The sequence below is a fragment of the Rhopalosiphum maidis genome, chromosome 2, assembly GCF_003676215.2.
Source record: "Rhopalosiphum maidis isolate BTI-1 chromosome 2, ASM367621v3, whole genome shotgun sequence".
NCBI lineage: Eukaryota > Metazoa > Arthropoda > Insecta > Hemiptera > Aphididae > Rhopalosiphum > Rhopalosiphum maidis.
Window position 1 is genome coordinate 33832918 of NC_040878.1, and position 20288 is coordinate 33853205.

At 25.8% G+C, this 20288-nt stretch overlaps 1 protein-coding gene across 12 annotated transcripts in view; it reads right to left on the bottom strand.

Annotated features, from left to right (window-relative positions):
• Positions 1 to 2472: 2472 nt before the first annotated feature.
• LOC113554963 (actin-binding LIM protein 3) overlaps positions 2473 to 20288 on the bottom strand; it is a 38345-nt gene continuing 20529 nt past the window's right edge. For 4 of the 12 annotated variants that reach the window (XM_026959143.1, XM_026959135.1, XM_026959137.1 and 1 more), the window contains 19 exons: positions 14193 to 14291; positions 13109 to 13292; positions 12920 to 13047; positions 12702 to 12828; positions 12346 to 12439; positions 12195 to 12285; positions 11705 to 11770; positions 11501 to 11583; positions 11029 to 11109; positions 10727 to 10913; positions 10410 to 10658; positions 10245 to 10348; positions 9991 to 10177; positions 9708 to 9821; positions 8309 to 8412; positions 7828 to 7897; positions 6577 to 6617; positions 6194 to 6379; positions 2474 to 4534 (listed from right to left, as the gene is read on the bottom strand). In XM_026959143.1, the coding sequence (XP_026814944.1) occupies positions 4421 to 4534; positions 6194 to 6379; positions 6577 to 6617; positions 7828 to 7897; positions 8309 to 8412; positions 9708 to 9821; positions 9991 to 10177; positions 10245 to 10348; positions 10410 to 10658; positions 10727 to 10913; positions 11029 to 11109; positions 11501 to 11583; positions 11705 to 11770; positions 12195 to 12285; positions 12346 to 12439; positions 12702 to 12828; positions 12920 to 13047; positions 13109 to 13292; positions 14193 to 14291 (2309 nt within the window). In that variant the 3' untranslated portion in view covers positions 2474 to 4420. Of the gene's footprint in view, positions 4535 to 6193; positions 6380 to 6576; positions 6618 to 7827; positions 7898 to 8163; positions 8265 to 8308; positions 8413 to 9707; positions 9822 to 9990; positions 10178 to 10244; positions 10349 to 10409; positions 10659 to 10726; positions 10914 to 11028; positions 11110 to 11500; positions 11584 to 11704; positions 11771 to 12194; positions 12286 to 12345; positions 12440 to 12701; positions 12829 to 12919; positions 13048 to 13108; positions 13293 to 14192; positions 14292 to 20288 lie in introns of those variants that run through there. The other 8 variants (XM_026959138.1, XM_026959139.1, XM_026959140.1 and 5 more) reach the window with 8 other exon arrangements.

Below are 20288 nucleotides of genomic sequence, written 5' to 3' on the forward strand. Positions count from 1 at the left end.
GCAGGTTTCAGTACAAAAATTAATACATATAAAAAATATTTTTAAGTTTTTTTTAACACTTACTTATTTTTATGAATATTGAGTGTTCTTTGGGACTAGACTATTTATGTTTTATCTAGATAAGTTTTGAATTTTGTTTATGGTTTCGCTGTAATTTTGCATAATCTTTTATTGGTACAAAATTCGGTAACAGTTACTAACATGGGTACACAAAGGAATAAACTCCATTTATAACCTGGAGGGCTGGAGATCCTAGCCATTTGATTTATTTCAATGTAAATCCAATTAAAAAAAAAAACAAATCAAAAATTGAGAGGATAGAGCATCTTTGAAATGTATTCTCCTGTTAATGTAACCAGGCTGTTCGTTATTTTCAAATAAATTATGGTGCTATGAGTGAATTCAATGTGTCTGAAGTCAATACCACCCCAGTACAAAGTAAAAAAAAAAAGTAGTAGATACTCAGCTTGGAAATTTGTCAAAACAGTAACAGCTAGGTAATAAACTAATAATTACTAATTAGATAATAACCTAAAACAGACTACAGGTTGATACACCATTGTATAAATTAGGTCCAAAAAATTATGTCACTCATAGATACATGACGTGATTTAATCTGTAGACGACCTTATAATGGAACACATAGGTACCTACAAGGCTACAACATATCTTATGTATAAATAAATATGTAAATATGTATTGTACAAAGTAGAAAATTGTTGGAAAATAAAACCTACAATAAAAAAAAAGAATAAACAAATTGCATATTTGTTGTTATTTTTATCATTGATATGTTGCATGTTGGGTAAAGTAGGTAAATAATTTTTATTTTAGCGCTAAGCAGTTTTTCGAGGTTTTGGTAGGAAAAAAAAATTAATTATTAAAATAAATACATTTTATAGATATAGACTACTACTACTACTTTCGTCAAAATCACATACATAGGTACAAGCATGGTAATTATTTGAATAGTTAGGCAAGGCTTAAAAAAATGTAATATAAGATTCCTCATAAGTATAGTTCCTAATAAAACAAAAAATGTAAAAATCTTCAGTAACAATTTATTTTTATAGACAAAATTAGTTATTTAAATAAAAAATAATTAATTCATTATAGATTCTAACTTAACCTAACGTTCGTTCTACGATAGGTACTTAAATCTTAAATCAGTATTGATTTGTGATTGGCAATAACATATATTATAAATATTTACAATAAATTGTTAATAAATAATGAATGCGATGTTTTCGGATTTTTTCAAAGAAAAATTCAACTTACTAATCTTATTAATAGTGAAATAGATTACCTACTAATACTCAGTATTATAGGCATTAGGCTGACAGAGTGACCTTTGCTTAAAATCGTTTTTCCTCAATGATGTATCATTAAATTCAAACACATACATTAATTATTACACAATGACCTATACCGGCTATATCCAATGATGACTGACGAGGACACCTATATAGCTACAATACATTTGAGGGAGTACGCCGATCATTTAATATTTATTTTTATAACATGAATTTGTTTTTCTACTTTGAATTATTCGATTTGATTTTAAATGGTTAAAATAAATACAATGTAGTTCTTCCTTAAAATTTTATTTTTATTTGTTAAGCTTGACAATAAAAGTATAATTTAAAAAAATAAATGTTATAAATAAACTTAAGTTTGCTTAATTGTTAAGACAAGCATTTTTGTTTTTAGTGATTTATCCTCGTTTGTGTTATCAATTAATAATGCATGTACTATATGATGCATGTATTATATAATGTATTTATTCTTGCGATTAAGTAATTCATTTTAAATTATTTTCACCATTGTATTTAAGCAATGTAAAACTCAGATAAATCACTTGTATTTGAATAAAATAAAATTAAACAAAAGCTCACATATAATAATACATAATAATCATAAATATGTTTATCTATTTTATGTCCTTTGACTGTGACTCGATAAAAGACTAGCACCAATCACATTTAAACTATAGATACATTAAAAAATGTTTATTGCAAATGTTTATAATTTGTGTGAATAAATAAATAGTATACATATATATATATATAAAATAAATAATTAAATAAAAAAGATGTTTAAATTGCACAATGAATAATATGTATTAAATGTCAATGACATTTTTTTAAATGCCATTACATTTTAGTACTGTAATAAAATATATATTATGTAAATAAATTATTGTAACAAACGTTAATATACATACAACTTGTACAAATATAGTTAATATAGCTTCAAAATTGTACAAGTTTGGTGTTGTTGGCAAAAATTCCTTTACATACTTAATTCTACATCAAGCTTTACTATGTTTACAAAAATATAATATACACATATATAAATATAATTTTATATGGATAATTCCTCGTTACAAAGGAAGTTTATAATAATTTCCTAAATAATGAATATTATTTTATAAAATACAAAATAATATTTATCTTGAATAAAGTAAAAGCAAATAAAGCTGCTTCAGAATAACTAGAGCTGGACAAATTAGTCATTTTTTAACAAGTTATTTTAACCTAAAAACTAATATAACTAAACATAAGTTGGTTTTTGAAACTTCTAAATATTTTTAACTTAGTTTTTTTTTAATTTAAAAATTTGTTTGAATACAGAATATTTTATTAAATTAATTAATGATTATCTAAATAAAATTATAAAGGAGAATTTATTAATTAAATAAAAAATAGTAGCAGCAGTAAATTGAGTTTTGCAGTATTTTACCATTACCTCGATAATATCATATAAATATATATTAGAATTTATAGGCAATATATTGGCAATAAAATTGTATTACCACCGCATATGTGTTACAGTATATGTCCACAGTTGGAGAATGTTGAGTCTCCTAGCTAATGTCAACATATACACCTTAAATCAATAAATTCTGATGAATTAAAAAAATATATAAATTTACTAGTGAATATTATCATATATACGATGCTTTTGATCAATGTTGACATGGGTACACAATACAGATTCAGTTAGTGTTAACATATATTACAGGCTTTAGATAATATAAAAAATATAACATATTTTATATAATCAATGAAATATTATTATTATTAGGTAATATAAACATTATTCATTTAAAATATATTTATTTTCTTCAGCAAAATTATTCAATCCCTTAGTACATCAGCAATTGATATTACATTTTCTTTGCAAAATGAATACTAATTACAGATATATAAAAAAAATGTTTAGTTATTGGGAAAATCAATTGTACACAATGTAATGAATGCAATGAATAACAATAGCGATATAGCAAACGTTTGTTGAGATATAATATTAAAAAAGTTGTTAGGTAAGGTAATAAATTATTTTATCAAAATTATCAATATATATAGTAGGTACCTGATATTGTATAGGTAGTAAATATGCTTTGATAACATATTATTATAGTGACTTTTCAGTTATCCCAAGATAACATTTAAATAAAACAAAATAAAAATTACTAAAATTCACTAATATCAACAAATAAATGTAGACATTTGCCAGTAAATGTTTACAAACAGTATAAGTTTAATCAATAGATCAACATTCACCAATTACGGACATTCACAGTAACATGAAATGTATAACTTATACATTTTTTTAATCACCAAAGTTACATGACATTGGGATTTTTGCAGTAATACAAAAACACAGTTATTTTTTGTTTTAATGTACAGATTAGATAATTTCATTCAATTAAATTCTTTAAGATAGAATTTTATTATGAATTAAAACCAACTTAAGTAGTAAGAAACTTACTTTAAAAGTAACATTTTAACTTGACTATAACTCACTAATTAACTAGTGCCCAGCTTTGAGAGTAAGGCATGCTTCTTAATTTGCTGAATATTTTGTATGACATACATTTTTACATAAAACATTAGTTTAGTGTGAATTAAATTGTTATATTTATAATGAAAATGATAAATGTAGTTGACAGATTATATTGTATCAAGACAACAACATTTATGACAATCAAACAATGAGACCAGTTGGCCAAGTTTAAATAATATAAATAAATATTATAAATTTTATCTAATAATACTACAATTATTACAAGTAAATCACAAAAACAATATAAGCCATTAAAGATATTATAAATATTTACAGTTACTAAGTATACACTTTTTTTCTTATTATTAAAGAACTTTATTAAAACTTTAAAGTGTTTATAAACAAAAAATTTAATATTGTCATCGATAAATGTTAAAATAAAATTAGGAATAAAGTATTTTTTTTTAAAAATAAAAATATAGAAATATTTGGTACAAGAACGTAATTGATATATATAAGAATATAATTGTCATAAGAATTTAGATGCTAAATATAAAGATAAAGTTTATAACCAAGAAGCTTAATAAGATTTTGCCTTTTATCAAATACATAGCAGCAAGTGAATGTAGAATTAAAACAGGCGTGCCCTACGCTTTAATTCATTGCGGCGCCATTTGGGCAACTGATAAAACTCAGCTTGTGACATTTGGAAAACTGCTTCAAATTCTGTAGGCGATAAGTGACGCTGTGAACAAATACAATTTATTAATGTTAAAAGTATTCTTCTCTCTAGGATATTAAATATTTATAATATAAATAAAATTGTCACTTATGATATTAATCAATACTGACAATACTATTACATTGATACTAAATTCATATTTAGTGAATATTTACATTTAATTTGCACACCTGAAACTACTTTACATTGAGTACCGACTATATGATAATTTTAATCGAAATATCACATTACATTTTTATTTATATTATTGTTCCATTAGGTTAATCAAGCCAACATAAATATTGTAAATCCAGCTGTAATATAGTATACAGTCTCGTATACCGCCAATGAATAAATAATAAATAATGTAAAAAAAATATAGCACCTATAGGTTAAAATTAAAGGTAATGTTTATCAATTGTGTCTAAATTGTTGTTAACAATATAGACTATTGTGTTGTTTGATGTTGATTTGTGTGAAAACTGTTCAAAGTACTTGCACATTATTCCATAAAAACTTTGACCATATCTTTCAAAAGACAAAAATGTATACATAAAACTCTCCTTTCTTTAATTCTCTCTTTACATATATGTAAATTCATATCACTTCCATACTTATGGCATTGATTGCCAAAACATTATTATTAATTAAAATATTTGTGGTTGATTCATCACTACATATAATTAAATAAAAATCTTTTGCCAACATATTGAGAGTATAAATTGTAGTGTCGCGCAATAAGTTATATACTGAGCGTCTGAGTTCATACTTTTGAAAAATGTTGAAACATTGTTACCGAATGTCATAAAGTAAGTGTTAACCAAAGAAGAAATTAAATGGTATCTTTTAAAGATAATTGTAAAAACTGGCCAGTCAACCACATCATATAGTGGCCACTGGCCAGAAGAATACATTTTCTGGTAGACTGCATACTATATGACAACACTAAATCCTTAAACATGCTTATTATCAGGGCTTGGATTTTATAGCATTTGCTAATTATTATAGGATACAGATAAAAATAGCAGAATGAGCTATAAATTTGTTTTATACACCAGGGACTCCAAATATGAAATTTAATAATGCTATTTTTTACTTATTTTAAGTATTTTAGGTTTTTAGTGCTATTTTTTGCTAATTTGTATAATATAACGTTTCATTTTGTATTTTCATAAATCTATAGTTTATATTATGTTTATGTGGTATAAAAATTATAAAAATGTTGTCAATTATTTTAGTTATTTTTTTTTTCAATACATATAAAAAATATCCACATTTTTGTTCATATTAAAGTCTATTTTTAAGTAGTCTGGCGTGTTGGCATATCGATCAGTAATTAAAAATGTAAACAAATAGTAGTTTTTAATTAATTATAAATATATCTATTCATTCATAAATAATCTTTAGTTAATAAATATAAGTTTTCTTTAACTATGAACAGAATACATTTTTATTTTTGCTATTTTTCATGTTTTTAGGACATATTATAGAGCTTTTTTAAAGATTTTTAGGCCATATTATAAGTGCAAATTTCATTTATTTTCAATACTATAAAATCTGAGCTCTGCTTATTATAAAATAACTAATAGATTTTATACAATATAATTTAAGTTAAAAAAAAAATAAATGTATATTAATATATTATTAATAAATAAATAATAATAATAATTTAAATAAACTTACATCAAGGTTACATCTATCAACATCTGAGGGCAGCCTGTAATTTGTGATCAGTAATAAGTGATATGGATAAATTTTTGGAGGTTCAGAACTGTGATGCGATGAAGACATGTTGGGTAGTGAACGATGAATATTAGTAACATAGCGCAGCGATCCAGTAAATGTAGATGATGCTGGTATTTCAGAACACTACACACAATTATAAATAATTAGTTACATTTGAACCAAATATTATATAAGTTTCAAGTTCATGAAACAATAATCAAAGTAAAATAGCAAGCATTATTTAAGTGGCTTAAGAATTCTAGTTTTAACAATATAAAATATTAATTTAATTTTTTTTAAAAAAACCTTTAAATTTAAATCCACATTTTAAGTCTACGTACCGTGTTGCCTTGATCCACTTCAGATATAGATCCGGCAGAAACTACACCAAAACAGACAAGCATGATTAGTATAAGCGCGCATTTATTTTTTCCTATAGGTCAACAAGCGGTATAATAATATATCCTTTACTGTTTGCTTATAAAATCTTACTATGTAGATAGTGTATTAATTTAAAAAAACAATTGTATACAATTTGGAAAAATTGTTCTTCTAAATAAATTTAATTGTATAATTTAACAGTATATCAATTTTCTTTTTAATATAGTGTTCATTTAATCAATTAAAATTCATAATTTTTTTAGTGGACAAATATTTATAAAATTTAAATAAAACAAAACATGTATATACTTTACATATGTAAATTGTAAATATATTTCTATTTAAAAAAATTATTTTTTTAGTAAGTTATACAAATATTCAATTTTTGTTTCAAAAATATAAATAATTTAAATACAATCAAAATTAAATTGTTAAGTACATGAAAAAGTTCTAAAAATAAATAAGACATCATACATTTCTTAAAATACAAAATGTTGAAAATTGTAATAGTATTTTAAATGCAAACAGTAAGTTGTAATATTTTTATACATACTTTTGGAATCATGTTAAATTATAAGGTAATTATAAGCTTTGTATTTCATATTAATAATGACATGGCGAATAAGTAAATGAGTTGAACATTTGTTGTATAACTCAAATCTTCTTTATTAATATTTGTTTAAAAAGATATGTTTAAACATTTTTAAGTATTTAAATCAGTCAATAAGGTGGTCATTGGATTTAAAGTGTTTAATTGACAATTTTTGTTCGCCATATCAGTGCTTCTAATAATTATATTCCCTATCTTATTTAATATTCCTAAGCTTTCTTATTTTTTTTTTTTTATATATAAATAAATGGAGCAAAGATAATATTAAAGCCTGAACCTTGACTAGCTAATTTTGTACCTAAATATAATAAAATACATATTTTATAATGAAAAAAAATATAATTATAGCTAAAAGTGATATTATAAATATTGAAGGAAAAAGCTTTTGCTTACATGCACTGAGTTTTGCATAAGCTTATAATAGGCCAGTAAATTTGGGAGAATAAAATAATACATAAATTAATTTTATCTAAAATAAAAAGAAAATAACAAACAATTATCTAATACAATATCAAGTAATCACCATCAAATAAACTATATACACCAAAATAATAAAAATTTAGAGTGGAAATTAAGATTAATAAACTAATAAAGCACTTACCGTCAGACCTAGCGCAGTTAAAATCTGTGCTAAGTGTTTTATTGTCTAAGCCGTTTATGGAAAACCCATCCTAAAAATATAAAATAAAATTAGATATTGTTTATTTAAAAAATCAGAAAATAAAACTTCAAATTCACATGACAAATATTTGATTGATTGATTCCCAAACAGGTAATGTAAATAAGCAAAAATGTTTGTAATTTTGAAAACGTAATATTGAATTGATAATTATTAACTTGATAGTATCAATTTTGATCATGTCACGTTACATAATTGGAAATTATTGAGGGCTACGTCTGAGTCATAATACAAACTACAAAAAATTGCTCATCATACCGAAGGGTTTTTGACGCAGTACGCAGAGCTGAAAGTGTTTGACCGTCGACTAGGCGCCAAGCCATAGCCAGGTTTGGGTACATGGCGTAGTGCACTTACGACTGTGAACATAAGAACAGAAAAACAATGGCTGCGTATTACTTACCCTGATATAATTTCCAGGGCCACCGTGGAAGCCGGCTGGAAGAGTGCACGACTTGCGGGCGCCCCTCATCATTATAGCCGACCCATGCTGACTTTGATAGTATGCTACAAACAAATAACACACCATGCAACAAAACAAACGCAAAGTCCAAGCAACACATAATTAACTGATTAAAATAAGTGAATACCAACACAGGTGTTTTGTATAAATGACACAAATTAAAAATGCAATAAAAGTTAAAGACAACTACAGAAATTAAATGCAATATTTTAATATTATATAGAAATGAGAAATAAAATGTAATAAAGCTATACTCTATAAGTTATCTATTAGATACTATTTTAACTATAATTACTATCCACATATAAATTAAAATTATTACAGGTTTATTTTATATAGTTTATTTATTGTTATAAATATGTAACTAACTTTTAATAATTTTCTGAGGCAAATAAAATGTACATAATTTGTTCCTTTATTCATAAGATAATAAATATATTAGAAGTTCTGTGGTAAACTATAAATTTAACAATTGGTGATACAATATTACTGTAGTATTCACTGTTAACTAATTAATGATTATGATTTTTAAAAGGCTACCTAATATAAAATTTAAAATTAAAAAAAAAATGAATAAAATTAATTATATAAAATAACTTTATTTAATTATGATAGTTATCAAATATAACATATATTAACTCAAATATAAAATTTAAAAAGATTTAACTCCTTTAAATTGGTTCTATATTATATTAACTACTTAAATAATTGTATTAATTTTTAATTTTTAGGGATAAACGATAATATATACCTAGTTAAAATAAAAACTTCTAACACATGAAACAAAATATACACACAGTTATTCACTAACTAAATAACAAAATAACAATTCCAATATACAAAAAAAGCAAAACAAAAATATTATCAAGAACTTACATAAATAATAGTTTTTAGAAAATTATAATAAATGTAAGTGGCATAAAACTCTAGGAAAAGTTAAGGAGCAAAATAAAAAAAAGAAAGAGATGATAAAATATTCAATGTTTTATTATAAAATGTATTAAAGAAAAAAAGCTAAGTATAATTAATGTCAATGAAATTATTTTATAAATGTTAGGTACCAGATGCAAAATTTGAATAAGAAATAGTTTACATTTATATTTGAAATATGAATTAAACATTTGTACTTCATTTTTTAATAAATAAAAAAAAAAAAAATTATAATAACAAAAGTAATAATAAATTAACTATGAATTAATAATATTGCTGTTTATTATAGTCAGAAGGTCGGCTTTAATTGAATATAAATAATTATATCAAGTCAATAGATTTTATTTAACTTCCATAAATAGACTATGTAGATACAAAAATGTGATTATTTTTCACAGTAAAAACTTACTGTTGTAACTGGGAATAGCACCAGTAGATTGTCCAACTGATGATCTGTAACTTGTGTCTAAATAACCACCTTCTTCTTCCCAAGGTCTTTGATGATCCAAATTACGAGATGGTGCTATACATAATTAAAAGTAAACACACATATTACACCACATAATTAAGTATTAGTCAAGTAACACATAAATAGTATTTTTACAAAACCTTTAAAAAATATTATATAAATGAAAATTATGTTAAGAAAATAATGAACCTATTTCCAAAAACAAACTATAAATTATACATACAAGCATTTATCGGCGACTGGTATCTAAGACGATAAGTCGGCTCTCGTGCAGCAGAAGGACATCTTGAAGCATTGCGAGGATCCATGTGTGAAACTTTCCATTTTTGATGTTTTTCGCGTTCACGAACTTCTTGCAAAAATACTTTTCCAATTCCTGATCCTAATTTACTTAGTTCTTCCTCTTCTTTCTATCATATACAATTTACATCAAAAATTAACTCTTCTTGATATTTCATAATCAGATTAACAACATACCTTTAGTTTAGGATCTATTGCTTTATCAGCATTCATTTTTTGATCAACTTCATCTTCATCATCTGATATACCTTTATAGTTTTCAAACCATGTTTTACGTTTTTCTAAGCAAAAAAAAACATTTTTAAAATAAAACTTATTTGTCTTGTATTATAATTATGTTACCTGGATCAGTATATGGACATGGAGGAGCAGGAAAATCATCTCTTTCAATTTTTGGTTTTTCACCAGGTGCTGGTGGTTTAGCAGCGGGATAGTGAGCCAATTCTATAGGTTCTTCATTGTTCATACTATGAGGTGATTTTGGTCTAGGAGTCTCTGATCTAATACTGTCAACTAAAGCTTTCATACCAGAACGACTGCCAGCTGAACGTAAAGTTGAACACTTACTACTTCCACGTACACTACCACAAGCTGGAAAAATAATTTATATAAAAAATTAAACACAATAATTATATTTTTCAATTATCAATTTATCTTACATGTTGGTCTGTGGAAATGAGGCGATGTAGGCTGCTTATCGTATGGGTCGATTGGGCGTTTCAAATATCCTTGAGTTGGCTCTTCAGTCAAGTAACTATAAGTGTAGATACGACTTATAGGTACATTAGATGTTTTATATTCTCGAAGCAATAGACCTGGACTTCCAGGTATATCACGATAATAGTGCTGTTAAAATAAAAAAAAAATGTAAATAGTTAAATGATAAAAATTAAATTCATAAAACGTAACATAATATATTTCTACATAATACATGTTGCAAATTAATTTATGCAGTACTAACCTTTCTACTCATGCTATTACATGAACCATTATAACATGAACCATTAAAGCTTGAAGCACGAGATCGAGATCGTAATGAAAACTGGAAATACACAAACTAAGTAAAAGCATCTAAAAAAAAAGATCTACTAAACAATATTTATATAAAAAAAAATACTTAAAGTGAAATTAAATAAAACCTATAACTAAACTAAAATTAATAAACCAAATAATAAAAAGATCATTATCATAAATATATGTGTAAATATATCAATTGATCAGATAATATAGCACTACCTAAGTTGAGAATACATAATTTTAGCAAATGCATACAAATTAGAATAAAATACTTTAAAAGAGTGCAATTCTATACATTCATAAACATTTAACTTGTATGAACACTACAATAACAATTATAAAAATTATAAAACAATAGTTTATAAAAAAAAAAAATGATTTGCAAATAATAAATTAGTCTGGTTTAAAAATATTACCTGTGTTTCACTAGCAGCTGAGCAACTGATTCGATCATACTCTTCAGGGTCATTGCAATGTCCGTTAAGCATAGCACTTGATCCTATGACAACATACACAATACACAGTAAGGAACATAATCCATATGCATTTAATATTATACAATAGAAATCCTGAGTTTTAATAGAAATAAGATATAATAATTGTTTGTACTGAACAATTACCTCCATTTATTATAGTGCCATTTTCAGTCGGACTAGGCCCACAACGTGGATGCCAAATTGCTCCGCCTATAAAATATTTAAAATTAAATAGTCAATATATATTATATTATATTATATAATATAACATATAACAGGGGTGGTCAGCGAGAAAAGACTCGCGGGCCACCAAATATATTAATAAATATGGAAGAGCTAAAATATAAAAAAAAAGGTCATACATAAATATAAATATACATAAATTCAGATTAAAAAAATGTTACAACAAGATACGAGCTGCAAAAGTCTATGACGTGAGCTGAGGTTTAGCCACCCCTGTAATAATATATTTTTGCTGTACAGCTAATAGATTTTTTTTTCATATTCAATCTATCTATCTAACGTAACATAAAATATAGATACTTAAAAAATAATAAAAATTTATAGGTATGAATTAATTTTATGGTAATAATTTATGTTATTAAATGTTACATAATTAACATTGTTCAATTACCTTGTAAGTACATTTCTTCACCATCCCCAAATGGATCACCACACTTAGCACATCTTGCACACGTTGGATGAAAATGATGATTATCACCAGCCTTAAACAATATTGATATTAATATAATACCGAATAAATAATTTAATTACCTAGATAATACTTGTAAAACTTTTCCAGATATAAATCTACTGCAATATGTACATTTGACTCCAAAAAGCTTCTGATAGTCTTTTTCACAGTAAGGAACACCATCCCTAAAAAGTAAAATTTTAAAAAAATTTATGAATTATTGTACATATTTTACATTTTTTTTTTCAAGTCCAAATGATTAAATAAATAAATATTGTCTTATTACTATAATTATTAATTATTTCACATTTATACACTAATATATTAATATTACATGTATACCATATTATACTGTTATAATCAGCACTAAAGCACTAACACTTTCGATGATGCTTTATTTTCAATAAGCTTGAAGAATATATAAACTAATAATAAATACATACATACCGTCCCATATACTCGCCATGAAGTACAGCAGAACATTCATGACACTTAAAACAATAAATATGCCATTGTCTGTCCAAAGCATAAAGTGCTTGTCCATTCCTAAGATCATCACCACATTCAGCACAATCTAAATATTCAATAATAAACACCAAATTGTATTTTAATACCAATTTAAATTTTTTTTTTTTAATATTTAAATTTATTGTATTTAAACATACCTGTTTCATTAGTGCTATTTTGTTTTGATTGTGCAGATACCGGCCGTTTAACAGGAATCTCTTTGCACTTAGAACAAAGAATAGAATTTCCTACATATGTTACTAGATCTCCTTTTGGACATGGTTGTCTGCAACAATTTTATTCATTTTAAATATATGTATATCATATAATGTTAGCTAAATTATTACCTGCAATGAGTACATGTGAAACACTGTTGATGATATGTTCGTTCCAAAACAATAACCAATTCATCTTTAATATAATCATTGCAAACAGTGCACTTTTTACCAAATAATTTTTGATAATCATCAGGACAATACCAACTACCTTCTTCAGAAAAAAATAACCCTTGCACTAATGAACAGCTACAAACTAAAAATAAAAACAAGAGTTAAATAAGATATATTTAACCTGTTTAAAATTCTACAATTAAGTATTCTACTTTCAATTATAATACAAATGGAATTTCATAACAATTATGTATGCCTGACAACAATAAGCCTACTCATGTCATTGTACCCTTCATTGATAGCAATAATGGAATTGTAGCAGTATGAATATATTGTGATGTGTCAACCGTAGCCAATTGCCTTAAAACTGACTTGTTGATGTATTATTATTTATTACATATCTATTATCCTATTATCCAATATAATATATTACACAGTTCTTTATCATAAAAAGTAAAAATATTTTGTTCATAGACCATAAATATAAATGAAGAGATGCAATTTTACAATATAAAAGAGTGGTTGTCAAACTTTTTAGTTATACAGACCACCAATTTTGTAAAAATAAATCTATGAGGCCTACTAATGACTATATAATAGCACACCTAATACCTATTATACATATATGCATAATATTATATGGTCCACGGCCCATGGATTGGGAACCACTAACTTAAAAGATTGTTTGCAACTCGAGTAATAAATAAAATTAATAAGCTTTTGAAATTAATTGACGACAAATATAAATAAATACATAATAGTAATTAAGTAATATAAATATGGTTATTAACCATTCATTAATTTAATAATTTAACATATTATAATAAGATTTACTTTACATATATTTGATACTCAAACTCTATATTCAATTTTATAATAGATTAAATATACAAAATTGTCAGTTTCCATATTTCCTATGACCGTTGTCTATCTATGTATATTTAATTTATGATTTTATTCAGTAGACAAGTTAAATTGTATATAATATTATAATATCTATTTATTATTTATTATAGATTAAATTGTATTTTATCAAACTTACTTTTGCATTTGAAACAGTCAATGTGGAAGTATTTATCACCTTTAATTTTGAGTACTTCACCAGAGCATTTTTTCTTACAACCACTACAGTACGTTTTACCTATAAACCAACAACAAATCAATTCAGTTATTAATAATAAGTAATAAATTATTAAATAATTATGCTTTTATGAAGTTTTATAATATCTAATAATTTTCTAAAATTAATATAAAAGTTTTACTATAATCGTCCAACCAAATAGGTATACATTATCTTTTGAAGCACTGCCAACATTCCTGTCGGTTTATTTGGTCATAATAAAATAACTTGCAATATTTGGCAATTGTAAAATGATTAACATTTTATTTTTTATTTGTAAAACATGTCGATTCAAATAAGACTATTAAAAATGTAGGTAAGACTATATGATATACAATCAATAATAATGATATAAATATATAGGAATTATCTTATAATATAATATATTATTCCATAATTAATTTGGAAACATTCGCCGGGATTAGAAGTATAAACACGTAAATATGGCCGAGGAGCAATGAACTATGGAAGAGAATATAAGACTAATATTTAAATTGTACGGTACTGTTTTATTTTTAAAGAAGAAAAAACGTTGCTACTAGTAGTAGTCGGTAGTATTCTCTGCTCGCTCTCATATTTAGGCAAACGCGATGAATTAGGATATCTTTAGCCCGTGCTTGGGTTGGGTTCCGAAGAGCAGATAATTCCCCCCTCACAGGAGGCGCTGGTGACACTTCTGATTCGTCAGTTAATAAATTGTATGCTTTCAAAGTAGAACTGTTTTCTTTATGCTTAATAAAATAATCAACAGCAGAACTAAAGATATTTTGTTGTTGTAAATATCATAAACACAATACCTAACATATTATAAACTACTAAGTAATGAATTATTAGTTATTGTTAGGAGTCAAGAATAATACGTGATTGGCATTAATAAAATAATTGCCCGACTGGACGAGTAAATAAGAATTATATATTTATATATTTTAGATGTAAAACAAGGTACCGTACGGTAGAAGTGTCATTTAATAGTAATTCAACATTTCAATAAAGAATAAATAAATAGTTACATATTATTAGTATTTTATACACAAATCCGGATAATAACCTTGAAATGTAATTGCTAAAAAAAAATATATCACTCCAATTAGAACACCGAAAATGGCACTTTTTAATAACTTTTAGGTGTGGAAGTTTATTATAAAAAAAACAATAGGTTATTAAAAAAAATGTATCATTAATTTAATTGATATGAATGCATACAAGATAAAAATATCTACAATTATTGATAAATATATTGAATATTTACAATAACTTGTTTTATTGTATATTTATATTGAATTTACAAGTCCAATAACCCCAAGTTATAAAAGCAATAATATATATTTAAAACGTAAATATTAATAATGCCTATTTAAGGTATTCGTATGTTAAGTATTTTTTTTTATATAATCATCTTATGTTTTCAAATATTTTAATAGTAGATCCTTTAAAACATTAAAGTGGTTTTAAATGCGTGTATAGATTGGGAACTTAAACAAAACCATATACGTATTCCACAATAATTTAAATACTTAGTAAAAATAAATAAAAATGATATAGCAAAATAAAATTGCATAATAATAAATATTCATGATTTAAATCATAAAAATAATAACACTGATAGAACTTAACAAAAACTTTCACATTAGATCAACATCTGCCTTATTTTAACTATGACTCATAGTAGTCGAGGAAAACGTAATAAAACTTAATAATATTGCGTACTTTATGAATAAAATTAGATAGCATCTAGAGAAAATAAAATTATTTTAAAAATTTAAAACAACACAATCAATTAAATACCAAGTATTTTTTGAGCTTCTAAACAACTGTTTGAAAATAATGTAAATTGTAATTATGATAATTATTCATTCAAAATAAAAATATTTTAAAATATTATTAACATTTGTTCTACGAACCTTTCTAACACACTCATGTTTAAAAGTGGTCATATTACTAATGTCTAATGGTAATAAGTTAAACTACAATATTAGACAAACAAAACTACCATAATTATTTAACTATATTTAAATATTATAAATCATATTAAAACATTTAAAACTAATAATCATTAACATAAAATCAATAGAAAATATGCAAACGTATTTCATTTTCATATGCTTATTATTAATGCCTTAGTATTTCCATCACTTTTAAATTCGAAGTGAAAAAAATATTTTACGTTACTATTCTCTAAATTTCAGAAAATATGGAATCGATCCACAATCGAAATAAAAAATATTGCAATGCAATGAGAAATTATTCAAACATGTTTATAATTGTTCCGCTCTCGGTGATTACGCGTATAATAATCAATATTATATTATGGGACATTTATTATAGATTTATCCACATCTATTGAATTACCATTAAATTACCGCTACTGCAGTCAAGAAAGCAGAAAGACGAGTAGAAATAATAACTTGTTTGCGTGTAAGTACGGGTACACATAATAATCAAAACATAGCCAACTTATGGTCAGGAAAATATTTATTATAATACGTACAACATGCACACTGCACAACATTTCTTACACTACACGAATGCATTTTAAATGCATCCAAACTTAATAATGTACATCCTACTATTTAAGTGTCGCTGTTGCCGTTCATACTGTCTAATGTCTATAGACGATAATCGCGCTGGACGACGGCACGCCATCTCCTCAGCAGGCAATTATCATTCGTCCCCGGCGAGCCGGCCGATCGGTCAGCCGTGACCGGAACACACAGTTTAGTAGAAAAAGTTTTAAAAAAAAAAACACTGTTATTACTATTGTACACTCCTGTTTCGAGCGATAACATATAAACTAGGTATACAGAATGTAACAGAAATAACTAATAAATGTTAGAATAGATGTAATTAACTATGTATATTGTATAATATACTGTATAGGTATTAACATTTATTTTAAACATTTTTATTTTTAAGTTTATTTGTAATAATAATTTTGAATTATGCATATAACAGTTTTTTAATATTGATAATAATAAAAGTTAATAAATAGTTAATTAATTACATTGACAGTATTATTTCTGTTATACTCTGTATAGAATCTATGTTGTGTGTTTCAGCCATTTTAGGTGACAAATAATAAAAATATCGTTCCAATACTAGATACAATCTAAAACATTTTTTGGAAGGCATTGGGAATTATTTGGGGGGATAAGCCCCGTCAGCCCCCCCATATCATCACCAATATAATTCGGATTTTTAAGAAATACAAAAATGAATATTTATTATTTTTTTTTTTTTTTTGAGTAAACTAAAGTATGATATAAAAAAGTTGCTTATACATAATATTGTCGGCGATGTTTTATGTATTATATTCCGGCGAGTGATCAGGTTTTTGGACGTCTCACGGTAGAGGATTATTCATATACATAATATATATATATAATATACCATTTTGGCCTTAACACACTGCTGCAGCATTGTTTAATACGTTACGATATGAGAGGAACGAGGGGCTCTGTAACAGAAGGTTGGGGTGAGGTGCGGCAGCCATTCGTTCAGTCTGCACAAGTCGTGCATAACGACTCCGAGTACCTATATACTATATATATATAGTATATATATACTGTATAATATGTATAATACGTACACCGCCACTGACCTTCACAGCCACACTCCAAAAATCAGTAGATGCCTAGCATCGGCCGCGACTGCAGAGATTGGGGAAAATTGTACGTCACCGTAAAAAATCGTTCATAATACATAGGTAGGTAAACGTTTCACGAACGACGATACAATATTATTATGGATTCGTGCACTATATTTTCGGGACAAGACTAGTGTGAAACGTGCATCTTACGACTGTTAATATTTATTTTCATTGAAAAATTATATATTTTTTCTTGCTCACTGTCGGTAAAATATTAAAAATAATGCCAATCATCGTTCAGGGGCAAAAATCACAAAATCTATACTGCATACCTAGTCGTGATATTATAGACCGATTAAATAACTACTAATACAAGTAGGTATATAATATTATAGCACGGTGGGCAATAAATCAAAATCAATTCGAAAAAATTAGACTGACGGGTTGATAAGTAAACTTCCATGGGCGCGATATGGGCCATAAGAGGTCATCATCGTTTTCAAATTCATTTGGCAAATTGCCTCGCCGACTGTTTCAGGTTTTTTTTTTTTTGTTCAATGGTTCCCGAGGTGATTAATGTCGTTTATTTTTGAGAAAAACGTGCATATTTTAAATACGAGTGGTACACGGCAGTCGGCGATGTTTTTGTTCTGCCATTATATCGTCACATCTGGCTTTCATGCGCCGCATTAGTTAGTTATTATTACGTGTGGAAACATCGACGGCACCGGACACAGCTTAAATGCGTTTAATGAAACACGCCGATGACGATAATTGCCACGGACTTAGGGGTCTCCAAGTGACCTCGTTTATAATCAGTACTAACTACTGGTATCGTAATCGTTAGAGATATTTAACGAATTGTTCACGAGAATACATTTTTCACGTTTTGAAGCTACATATAATTTAATGAAATGATTAAGTCTTACCCACGCCGCATTAAGAAATATATAGTTAGATTTACTCATTATTGTCGTATATTATCTAGGAATATTTTAGTGTATTAAACTTTTTTTACATGATAACTTATTTTTTATAAGATAAGTACCTATAGTTGATACTACAGTTATTATATTTGCGTTACATTAAAATATAGATTTACAATCTATTTTATGAATACCGAGCTGTCCCTGGTACAACATTATTACAAATAATAAGCATACTTATTTGATAAGATACAGTGTCCTAGTACTTAGTACTGTGAAAAAAATTATTTATTTTTATTAACTGTATATGTTTGTTATGTATGCTATTGTTTCCTAATACTTTAAAGATTTACTTATAAATCATTGTACTAAAAAAAACGCTTTCAATTAAAACTCAAAACAAAGTAAAATAAAAGAACATATCTACGTTTCACCTTTTATTACAGTTAAGCTTTATACGTTGAATATAGTATTAAACTATGAGTTATAAATTATAATATTATTTTAATGTAAAACAATTATTTTAATTGAAATAACAATATCTTTAAGACATTTGAATGAATATTTGGCTTGTAAAATTTCATTTAATTTATATAAAATTAATATCAGTCAAATTAAAATTATACACACTTTTAATATTTACTATGCTTGTCAATTTTTAAATAATAACCACTTAAATCAGTGGCACAGCTAGAAAAAATGTCGGATGGGGGGTTACATTATTACAATATATATACATAAGATAAGTACATAGGTTATATACTAGGCCTCTGAGAAATTTTGGGAGGAGTTACAACCCCCCTCTGGTTGCGCCACTAACTTAAATAGATTTACAAGTTAAACAAGTTAAGCTAAATAATGAAATATATGTGGTATATAATCAAGTGTTAATAAATTTTATGAATTTATTATATATATTTTTAAAGTATACAGTGTACATAATATACGTATTTTAATTGTTAAATCATTTTTAAATATATATATATTATATAGTTAATTAACAGTCATTAGAGTAACGTTCAGTTATATTTTAGTATGATTATCGATAAAACTAGAAAATACTAATAATTCATAAAAAAGTTTAGGGCGAGCCGCTGTAAATCGTAATTAACATATATCAGAACAAATTATTAATATTTCGTATTGGAAATAAATCGTGAGTTGCGTAGAACAAAAAATATTCACGTCTAATTGTAAGTGTTGAACAAATCACATTTCTTGTCACAAATACGGATAAAAAAGTCACAAAATTCGATACTGATCGGCAATCGATAATATTTGGTTTGGCACCAGTGAGCCATGGCCCATGACCAATGGGTGTCGTCACTCGTTGCGACAATGTGTTAAAACCGTCTATGGATACGTGACTATTGAGCAATCTAACCGAAGACACACCACATAATAGTGGCAGGATATCCGTTAACTTGCATAATAAAATCCGTACGATGTCCTGTCCGGACCGTTTGGTTTACACTGTCTCTATATTATATATTTATAGCAGAGACA